Below are 11,578 nucleotides of genomic sequence, written 5' to 3'. Positions count from 1 at the left end.
TGGAAATTTGATTATTCTAGTCATGATGCTCGTCGCATGGTCTGCAATGATCAGGCTGAAATGACCAGTAGATTGCTGGCCGGATCATTAACTTTTGATAATCGCATCATGCACTATATAATTGTTAGAATTTTGCTTCCCCGGTCTTCAAATTTAGCACAAGCCTCTGAGGAGGATTTGATTCTGATGTGGGCTTTTCTCACCGGTCGTCAGATCGACTGGGCCCATTTGGTTCGGTACCGAATGTATAAGGCATTACGGGCCAATGCACCTCTACCTTACCCACAGTTGATAACTTTGTTTCTGCGTCATTTTCAAATTCCGCTTGATGATGAGCCATTTGTTCAAGTCAAGCGTTCCTTTGCAATTGGTGTTGGTGCCGTGACTTCCTTTGGTTACCGTAAGGATCGGAATGGTCAATGGCTGAAGAAAGATGCATTCCCTCCTCAAGATGAGCGTACTCCTTCACCTCCTCTTCAGCGAGAAGATTCAGCACTCATGAATGAAGTCCTTACCGAATTACGAGGTCTTCGTTCTTATGTTGGTGAACGTTTCGACTCAATGAATACACGTTTTGCCAGCATGGATATTCGCCTCACACAGCTTGAAGAGGATGTAGGTTACATTTGTCAGAGTTTCGATCTTCCACCGCCACCTCCACCTTCTTAGATTTTAGTTTCTAATTATATGTTTCTTTTAAGCCGTGTATTTTGGCTATGCTACTTAGATCATTATGTTCAGTACTTTATTTATATTGTAGTATTTGGATTGATTTCAGATTTTGTGCTTTGATACTCTGTGGTTTTTGGTTTTAAATTGTTTGGATTCTGGTTTGATTGTGTCTTATTTGTGAGATTGATTGGTTATGCTTTATACTTTGATATTGATCTGTTTCCACTTCATTTTATATCTGGTTTGATTCCCATGTATTTTGGCTTTTTGATGTTGTCAAAGGGGGAGAAAATGGAGTGTAGAAAAGCTTAGAAATCAAGTGATAAAAGTTAGAAATCAAGTGATCATCAATTCCAAAACATAGGGGGAGTAAAACGCAAATTTTATAGTAGAAAAGCTTAGAAATCAAGTGATAAAAGTTAGAAATCAAGTGATCATTAATTCCAAAATATAGGGGGAGTAAAACGCAAATTTTATATATATACATTGCTTGCTTAAATCTTGATTTCAGGACTTATATTGTCATCATCAAAAAGGGGGAGATTGTAGAAGCAAATGCCTTTGGTGTTTTGATGATGATCATGATGATTTGATGTAAATGATGCAAATGGGCTTTTCAAGTTTAAATTCAAGACAAAGATTCAACAATACACGCCACAACATCAAGATGATCACTAGTATTTTAGGAAGGGAATTCCTAATTGATTTAGCAAAAGGTTTGGCCAAGTAATTTAAGTTAAAAAGTGTTTTCCAAGAGATTTACTCTCTGGTAATCAATTACCAATGGCCAAAAATGATTTACAACAGCTGTTAAAATTTGAATTCAAAATTTGCACTGTGTAATCGATTACACATATATGGTAATCGATTACCAGCAGTTATTGAACGTTTTAATTCAAATTTTAAAGCTTGTAATCGATTACACAAATACTGTAATCGATTACCAGAGGAGTTTTTCAGAAAATATTCTCAACAGTCACATCTTTTTATTTGGTTCTTGAATGGCTATCAAAGGCCTATATATATGTGACTTGAGACACGAATTTTACAAGAGTTTTTCAGAACAAAAAGGTCTTATCCTCTTAAAAAGAAAAATCGTTTTATCCTCTTAAAAATTCCTTGGCCAAAACACTTGTGATTCAATAAGGAATTATTTGAGTGTTCAAATTGTTCAATCTATCTCTTTCAAGAGAGATTACTTCTTTTCTTCTTCTTTATTCTGAAAAAGGATTAAGAGACCGAGGGTCTCTTGTTGTAAAGAAATCTAAACACAAAGGAAGGGTTGTCCTTGTGTGGTTCAGATCTTGTAATAGGCTTTTACAAGATAGTGGAACTCTCAAGCGGGTTGCTTGGGGACTGGACGTAGGCACAAGGGTGTGACCGAACCAGTATAAATCTGAGTTTGCAATCTCTCTTCCCTTAAACTCCTTTATTTATTATTGTTTTATATTCATATTCAAATTGCTCTATTTGAATCAATATTTAAGAAGTTCATTTTTAAGGGAATTTATAACTTGAATAGAAAGTAAAATAAAATTTTAATTGGGAAAATAGTTTGTGATATCTTAATTCAACCCCCCTTCTTAAGATATCTAAGGCCACTTGTCCAACAAATAGATCAGGTAAATAAAACTCACTTTTCAACCAGATCCCTATATTTATTAGCATTTAGATTTGCAATTTCTACATCTTCCTCTAATTTAAATGTTGTGGCAACATTCTCATAAGTCTGGAGGGAAAAAAAAAGCATAGTTAGGTTCCACATTATTGGTTTTATGAAAATTAAAGGCCCCAACCTTAAATTGATAACAAGGAACCTCAAAGATATACTTATAGGAGCAAGAATTTTGCAAAGTCCACACCTAGCAAAGTCCTAAAATTTATTAGATCTAGCAATATAAGTGTTTTCACAATATAGTGTGCAATGTAAACTAAGTTTTACCAAATTTTAGTCCAAAATAAAATAAAGATGAAAATAGAAACAATGTAAAAATTATTGGCCAATACCATGTACCATAAAACTCAACCAAGACATCTTTGGCTTCATCCAAGACAACCTCATTAAAATTTCCAGGTGTTAGCACCACTACATTGGAAGGAACTATAACAATCTTCACATTTGTTCCTGCGAGAAAATCTCTTAGTTAGGAAATCCCATTAAAATTGCAAGCCAAAAGCACATAGTAGAAGACAAAGGGAAGACATAGGGAAAACGAATTTCACTAGATCGATGCACTCCACAAGCACCACGGGCATCTCGGCACGTAGGTTAATCTTGCTCGCTAACGAAGGCGAAGAACCTGAACGCATTCATTCGAAGGCAGAAGGACTTGAGTTTAAGGATGAGGTTGATGGTGTCGTCGACCTCATCGTCAGGGGAACTGCTGTTGATATCATCAACGTCAATGAGGAGGGTGGTGGTGCAACGCATGTCGAGTGTACGGAGAGAAAATCCTACCTCACTCGATCACTCACTGACTCAGTCGTTGGCTTCAATCAATATGAGAAACAAAGAAAGAAAGAATGAGAGAGAGAGAGAGAGAGAGAGAGAGAGAGAGAGAGAGAGAGAGAGAGAAAGAGTAAATAAAATGTCAACAATATTGATTTTTAAAAACCAATTTTGATTGAGCACACACAACATCAATTTTTTAAAAATCGATGTAGAAATGAGAATTTTAACATTAATTTTTTAAAAAACCTATCTCAAATGAGTATTGACAACATCAATTTTTTGAAAATTAATGTTAAGATTCTCATTTCAACTTCAGTTTTAAAAAAATTATGTTAACAATGATATGTTATTTATAAAAATACCATCACACATTTTGTAACATTAATTTTTGTCAAAATCAATATTAATTTAATGATGTTAAATTCTATTTTTATAGTAGTGAGGGCTGATTGTCAGGTGAGGAAAATTGTGCTTTTATGGTCAATTAGGTCGATTTTCTCATTCCCTTCTTCCTTGCGAATCTAGACATCAGATTTTGTTTAGCATTGTGTCTATGACTATTATTATTATCATTGAAGTGTTGGCCTTACATGAAATACCAATATTAATAAATAGGAAGAAATAGAATCTTATGTTTTTCAATGGTCAAATCTTGGTTGGGCTAAAAAGGAAATATGTCGGATATATTTATTGCACACACCAAACTTTTCGGGTTACTTAATGTTTGTACACACGCGTTGGTTTCATTTAGCATAGATACACATCTATGCATGGTTAATTTCAAAATCTTTGAGATCATGGCTTCCACTTACTTCTTTTACAACATGTATTTTGTGTTTAGCAACAAGACAGGCACATCAAACGGCTCCTACAATGATTGGATCCGACATGGATTTTAACTTCCACTACTCCTTTTTAATTACAAAAATTTTGCCCCTCGATTCACTGTAACGAATATACTAGTTAATGCGTATTTTTTGGACTATAGGAAATCTGGGTCCAATAATTTCCTAGCTTTGTGTCCCTCCCTGGTCCCTGAAATGCGGGTTAATAATTGTCATGGTTTGTGGTCTCCAATTTGCTAGTAATGTAGAAATGAGTCATCGAGTACGACCTTATGTTTCTATATATGCTTAATAGAGCATGTAGCAAAGACATATAGGTGGAGTCATTAAACTTGTTTGATATACAAGTTTATTTTAATAATTTTAATTTATTTTTATAAATTAATTTAATTGATTTATGAAAATAAGTTAGTTTACAAGGCTATTAGTTTTTATCTCATTTTTATTTCTACTAATTTGTTTAAAATGTCTTTATACATCTTTTTTAATTTAGAAATCAAATAATTAAATATGTATTTTTAATACAATCTTATAACTTGTAATTTATAGTAGCTTATAACCTGAAGTATGCATAACTTTAACTAACTATTAAGTTAGTTTTTAAAAATAGTAACAAGTTGGTTTGAGCTCAATTTTTGTAGACACCATCTCTTGGGATTATGTTTTTGGATGAAAAAAATGTGATTGAAGACTCCATTAAAGATAAGGATGAGTCCAAAGATAAAACAACTAAAGTATAGACTTTAGGCCCACCAATAAAAATATGTTTTCTTTTAGTATTTTATTTAACAAAATATCACATTTATTAGAAAAAAATATTACATATGTCGATAAAAAATATCAATATATAGTTTTTTCATTTAAAGTAAAACATTTTTCTTAAAATTTATTTTTGGTCTCACTTATTTTTGAATTGAACCTAATGAAGTTTTTCTATAAAAATTATTCATCAATAAAATTGATGAATTCTTCACATTAATGCACTTGATAATCCAAAAAACAGAAACTAGTTTAATTTCTTTTATGAAAAAATACTAGTTTATAGATAATCAAAATAATAGCTCAAACTATTAGAGTCTCTTATCGAACATACTCAATTATATAGATTGTGTGTCTTGCTAGCTGTAATAAATCAATAGCTGCTATATACACAGGTTTGAGGAGTTGATGTGTAGGGAAGTGATGTCTAACAAGATTTTTTTTTCAAACATTCTCTTATATTGACTATGTAACTTTCACGATATAAATGTAGAACTTCAAGGTAGTGAACTAGTAGTGATGATGCCTCGTGCGTTTGTGTAAAATGTAACATGACTGAAGGGTAGGTCAGTAATTCTAGGTCTCTTTCTTGGGGTAGTCTCTCTAAATTGACAAAGGAAAGTTATGCCACACATTTGATGCAGGGTCTAAATAGCTGCAACACTTATCTACCCCTTTCTATTAAAGGTGTGCGCTTTATTTTGCCTTTGCAGATTTTTATTTATTTTTTAACTCGACAAGAAAATTTTAATTGCCCACTCTACGGTAAGATACTCAAATCACTTTTTTTTAATTAACACCTCTATTATCTTTACCTTGATTCTCTTCTTTTGCTTCTTTCTGTTGATGTTTTATTCAACATTTGTATGTGTAAAGAGCAATCATATGCATCTAATAAATTTTCACTTCACAAAAAGAGGAAAAAGAGTTATCATGTGCGACTATGAAGACCTCTGATATCACACACTAATATTTTCCCTTGAAGTCAGAGAAAGTTGGGACCATTAGGCATTAGCAAAATAAATTGATCCATATACTCCTGCATCAAGTAATTATTTAGCTTTAGGTCAGTAATATAATAGCATTAATTGGGACAGCTCTTGAAAGCAAATAGAGAACTTAATATGCTAAACCAGGCTAGTGTGCAGGCTGCATATGCATCTAATTTTTAATTTGGCTAGTGCGGTTGTTGGAAGCCCTAAGTTCCTACTAATGGATTGACAGGAACTCATAATAATGAAATGGCCGGTCGCATGTGTGATTGAATTGGATTTTGTAATTTTAATTTGGTTTCTTTTTGTCTTTCTAAATTTGATTTTGTGAAGAAAATTTGATTTTTTTTATAATAATGTTAGTAGATATGGGTATTGGGTATGTTAATATTATTAAAGTAATAATACAATTTTAAATTTGGCAATAATCAATTTACATACAATTAGATTTTACATCATCGCAAAAAGTAACTAAGCACTAGCTTTTGCTTTTATTTAGGTACTAAAATTATGATTTACATGCAAAATCAATTTTACTTCAAAATGATCACACGCGCTGATGACACAATTTTTTAACCAGATTGACACACTCAAACATGATTCTACAGGTTCCCAATGTTTTTTGGCATGCCACAAACTCCACTGCCATAATAACTTCTCAAAATTAACCAGAAAAAATTGAAGCCACTAGTGTTGCCTATCCCACTAGTCAGGTTTCTTTGTGCTCCAAATAAAAGATCTATAGATTATAAGTAGCCCAACAAAATGCTGAAGTATTGGCTGGCTGAACTGACTTAGTAGTAGTAAAATAGCAAGGCAAAGCCATCTACCTGCTAGTGGCCATGAATGATCAATTATAGAAGAGGATTTGTTCTTCCAACCATTAATTCCTCATTTATCTAATTCACTTTGCATCAACCACCACTATTTGACATTCAATATTTTATGACGCTCGGTACAAAATTAGTTATCATAAGTCATAGCCCACAAGGAATAGTTTAAACTCAATTCTTATAGATTCTCTATGATGTAAGGACTAAGGAGTTGAACAACATTTACAAGAAAGAACTACATGGTAGTTGGTATCCCTAGTGAAAAGTAAAACTAGTCTCACAACTTGAGAGACAACCTCATACGAGCAAAAGCCTAAATCAAATATAAAACCAACATGTCATCAACTCTACGCTACTATTTTAACTTTCTGGAACCTCAATTCATAATCATTTTCAAGATTCGTGATACTGTATGCTAAGGTTATAGCATAGGGAATCAATGTTGGTCATGTCCATGTTGTTTGGATCTTAAACATGTAACGTTTACACAATACACTAACCCATAAAGCCAAATTGGGGATATACAAAGTACTGTGCTTTTAAGTGCATACGCTTATATCAGTGAGCATGATATTTGTCAACAAGGTATATTGCTCAGTTTGACAACGAAAATTACCTTTGTCATTTTGTGGACTTTTGAGTGAAGCTAGAGCGAGTGTCATTATTATTATTCCAAGCAAATGCATGGAGCTTCTCGAAACTTGACCTCTCATTTTGTTATTATAATTGACAAATAATTTGGGTTGAAATCTTAAATGGGGTATTTGTACTCATGATCTGTTGAAATGAAAACTAAGTTCATTATAGTAAGTACAATTAATTTATATGAACATATACCATCATTTTGTGCGAATTAGTCCACACATCATTGTCTGTGCTCCAAATTCTCAATTTCCTTGCTGTCTTAAGAATGAAAAATAGTGTGGCTCAAACCAATAGCTGATCACCGTTTCGAACCGTGTCATCCACAACAGGTAAATTAGGGAACATTGGGTACCAGGCAAAATGGAGAAAATAAATGAAAATTCTACACTCAATGGGCACATGATGGAAGCACGAAAAATTAATTAAAGACCAAAACTACATTGACATTAAAATATTTACACTAAAAGTCAACAAAATTAAAGCCACCAGGGGAAGATAACATTACAAATTTACTGTACCCCACAACACAAGGGACATCAATGTAACATTTCACATAATGGGAACAAAATGCCCCTTGATACTTATTTGCAGCATACAGCTCAGCTCTTCATCCCAACCAGATCTAAATTCTTCCATGCCATTTGGATCTGCGGCTGGTTGAAAGAGAAACAATTCATTAAAACTAGTTCATGTGGGCATTAAAACAAACATGGTGGAAAATTAATGAATTCTTTAATTCAAAAACAATTAAGGGGTTAACAGCTAAGAATAATAATACTTCAAATGAATAACAAATAACAAACTATATTCGACTCATAATCCAAAGATTCCCAAAATACCCAAACACACGGAATTGACAAAGCTACAGGATAAAGATTCTCAAATAGAGAACTGCAGTGAATAGTCCCTTTTGGTTTATATAAAATATGAAAATGATGGACACTGTTTCCCACTTATCCAATTAGATTAATTTATGTAGAACATGTAGTAGGGCCTAATAGGGAGACAAAAGTGTACTATGGTTTGAAAATGACTCCTTGAAGGTAGGGACACTTGTAACGATGGCTTGACAGAAGCAACCCTATGGTTAGCCAATTTTGCAGATCATACCCCTTACTGAGAGGCACTACAACACAATGTTCATACAAATCATACAGAACCTTTACAGTTGTCCATTTCTATAGTTAGGAAGGTCTCATTTTCAGTTTAGAAACAGTGAGGTTACTCCTGGCAAAGAAGCAAAATCTGCTCTAAAGAACATACTCAAACAAACCAAAAAGGATGCAACTTTAAGAAACTTAAAATATAATTTTATAATTATCTATCATGATTTTGACAAGCAGTGGCTACTTTGGCAGATCTAGCAAATAACTACAACCCTAAAAGCTAAATATTCAACAAAACTATGATTTGAAGACTAACTTCCATGGTTTATTCTCTTCAACCTTGACTCTCTTCCTAGCTGCAATTCTTCAAAATGGCAGGCTCTTTGAAGTAGAACTCAAAGTGAGTGACTTAAAATGATCTGATGGCACGATATCATGAGGCAAATTGGCCCTCTTTACGATTTTCCTCATGTTGTTCTGCAAGCTCTGCTGGACTAATTGCTTCACTGCTTTCTTCTCCTCGCTCATCATCTCTTCGTCCTCCTCAAAACACTCTCTTCCTCCTCCTCCGTCCGGCTTCCCCGACAAAGAGCCACAAATAGGGGCAGAGACAGCTGCACCCAATCCATAGCTCCCAGAAACCTGCTTCCCTTTGTCCACCCTCAGAATCTCCAATATCCTTGATGCCCTTTTCTGAGCCAATGTGGAACCCAAAAGGGACAACTCAAGCAGTGATGACGCAATCCCTGCCTCAATCATGGCCTGCTTGTCACCATAGGACTTGTGTGCCATAACCATCAAAATGTACGACGCCTTCTCCTGGCATTCCGGAGAATCCGTCCAATTCAACACATCCACCAAGATTGGGATCGAATCCGGCACAGCGCTGATCGCCTTTCTACCCTCGCGGGTCGACACTATATTGCTGAGAGTTGCAAGGGTTCTTTCAGTTACCTCCATGTCCCCTATTGAGTTCACCAGAAACACTACCAAATCAGTCTCCAAAATGAATGCAACATTCCCTGGGAAGATTGAAAGATTGTACAATGCTCGGAGAGCATCTTGTTTGGCTTGGGGACTACTCTCATCATCTAAACTCTGAAGGGTTCTAACTAAGAAATAAATTGAAGCCGAAGACCCAATTATGGGCTTATTCGAATCCAAAGCACTTAATCCAAGGAAATTTGCAACAATTGCTTCAGAAACCGAAGAATCTAGACCATCTGGAGATTCAATCAACTTGAGCATCTTCTCAACAGACCCAACTTTCACAATAGCTGCTTTGTTCCTGCAAAAACACACCCAAAAAATTAATATTAAATCAAATTTTTGTTGTTAATCACATAGAAAGGCAACAACATCATTTATAGTACTGAAAAGCGAAAACTACCCAGAAAACATGTACTTATACATATAAAAATACACACAAGACATTAAAAAAATACGACAAAAAAATATCAAAATTTTAATGTTAATCAAAGAGAGTTACAACAAACAATGAAAGACAACATCATGGGTAGTACTGAAATCTAACCAAAAAACATTTATCCAAATTATTTTTAAAAAAAATCAAGAAATAAAATTAAAAAAATCAGAGAGTTACAGTCAAGGATATTCAACTAATTCAAAAAACAATGAAAGGCAACACCAAGTGTAGTACTGGAAATTAACCAGAAAACAGTTTATATCACATAAAAAAAATATCGATGCATGCAAACTGGAAATGCAAAACAGAAAATCAAAAACTACCAAAATGAACCCGTCGTTTTAACAATTAAAGAAATTACGAGCAAAAACGACATTAAAAAAAAAACCGATCAAAGGCGAAGCGACGTATCAATCATTAATGAATAACCTAACCAAAAAAAAAAAAAAAAGAAAGAAACAATGTTAATAGAAAATGACAACACATAATAATTCATCCAAAAAACAAATAAATAAAATAAAACGCTAACAGAAAAAAAAATTGAGGAAGAGAAGTGAAGGAAAAAAAAAACCGACGCGTCGTTTCCAATGCCGAGGTTGAGCAGCGCGTAGAGCGAAGAGACGAGCGAATTGACGTCGTTTTGTTCGGTTTCATCGAGCATTGCGACGAGAGGAGGAATGGCACCTAACATAGCGAGCGTTCCTCTTACTTCCAACTCCTCCTTCGCCAGCAACCTCACTTTCGCCGCAGCTTCACTTTTTTTATTCTTCGTCGAATCTTCTTCGTGCTGCTGAAGCTCCTTCACGAGGCGCTTCAAGTCTTCCAGCTTCTCTTCTTTCTTCTTCGTTTCCACGTCGGTTTCGGCTTCCGCAATGCTCAGCAGATCCGAGAGCTTCTCCGACTTCGCATTGTTCTTCATCGACGTCGTCTTATGATGTTGTTGTTTTTGTTGGAGGTGTTGTTTCTCGTCGGAGATGTTGGATCTCGCGGCGTAGCGGGAGCTGGCGCCGCAGCTGACGGCGTCGAAGATGATGCGGCGGAAGGAGGCGGCATTCCATAGGCGGAAGGTGTGGCCGGCGACGGAGGCGGACTTGGAACGGTGGCTGTGGTGGTGGTGGCGGCCGAGGACGACGTTTTCGACGTTGTTGCGGTGGTAGTTTGCCATCCTCCGGCGACCTACATTGCATAGAGAGAGAGAGAGTGCTGTTTTTTTGTTTTTGTTAGGAGATTGGGAACTGGGAACTGCGAAGAGGTAGAAGAGAGAGAAGGAACCGTTGAGTCCACGTTTTTGCCTTCTTTTAGGTACTTACTATTTATATAGGTGCGACGACCGAGTGTGTGAGAGGGTGTGACTGACTGGGAGCAATCAGCATGCTTCTCCCGCACACTGTGACGCTACTACGAGTAAGTACTAAACACGGTAACTTTTGTAAAAATGGATTAAGATTAAATTAGCTGAAAGTTATAAATTAAAAAATTAATTTTTTAAATCATAGATGTTTGGTAGAAGCAGATGTTAAAGTAACGGAAAAAATGCAAAATGACCGAAAACTAATAAAATCTCATTGGGAAAAGATAAATAAAAATTTTGATAAATATATTAAGGATGAAAAGGAAAAAAAATATAAATAGCTAAAATGTAACAATTTAAAAATATTATTTTAAGTAGCATTTTAAAAAAATATTACTTTAAGTAACGCTTCAAAAATTATTAAAATTTATTGAGAAACTACTAAAAAAAATTATTTAGTGAACAATTAAATAAGTTTTTCAATTTGTAAAAATAGTTAGAAGTTAGTTCAAATGTCTTGTTCAACTTAACAAAAATATATATTATACCAAAAAAGA

At 34.6% G+C, this 11,578-nt stretch overlaps 1 protein-coding gene across 2 annotated transcripts; it reads right to left on the bottom strand.

Moving 5' to 3' along the window:
* Positions 1–7,616: 7,616 nt before the first annotated feature.
* On the bottom strand, positions 7,617–11,038 carry LOC100788575 (U-box domain-containing protein 7). Of its 2 annotated transcripts, XR_419235.4 has the most exons (3): positions 10,306–11,038; positions 8,621–9,592; positions 7,617–7,851 (listed from the first exon to the last, which is right to left on the bottom strand). XR_419235.4 is itself a non-coding variant. In XM_003550160.5 (2 exons), exons 1-2 carry the CDS (start codon positions 10,893–10,895, stop codon positions 8,671–8,673), a joined length of 1,512 nt encoding a protein of 503 aa, XP_003550208.1. In that variant the 5' UTR covers positions 10,896–11,038; the 3' UTR covers positions 8,487–8,670. The 2 variants fall into 2 exon arrangements, 1 of the variants encoding a protein (XP_003550208.1); XM_003550160.5 differs by lacking the exon at positions 7,617–7,851 and having other exon boundaries at positions 8,487–9,592.
* Between the last annotated feature and the right edge of the window lie 540 nt (positions 11,039–11,578).

The sequence above is a fragment of the Glycine max genome, chromosome 17, assembly GCF_000004515.6.
Source record: "Glycine max cultivar Williams 82 chromosome 17, Glycine_max_v4.0, whole genome shotgun sequence".
NCBI classification, from domain to species: domain Eukaryota; kingdom Viridiplantae; phylum Streptophyta; class Magnoliopsida; order Fabales; family Fabaceae; genus Glycine; species Glycine max.
Note: the sequence above shows the minus strand (reverse complement) of the source record. Positions and strands in the feature narration are given on the sequence as shown.

What these genes read in the sequence shown, in the direction of transcription:
- LOC100788575 (XM_003550160.5), bottom strand. Translation starts at nt 10,895, where the DNA reads ATGGCAAACTACCACCGCAACAACGTCGAAAACGTCGTCCTCGGCCGC. An exon ending in CTCGGCATTGGAAACGACGC is followed by an intron (nt 9,593 to 10,305) that starts GTCGGTTTTTTT and finishes GTGTTTTTGCAG; the next exon opens with GAACAAAGCAGCTATTGTGA.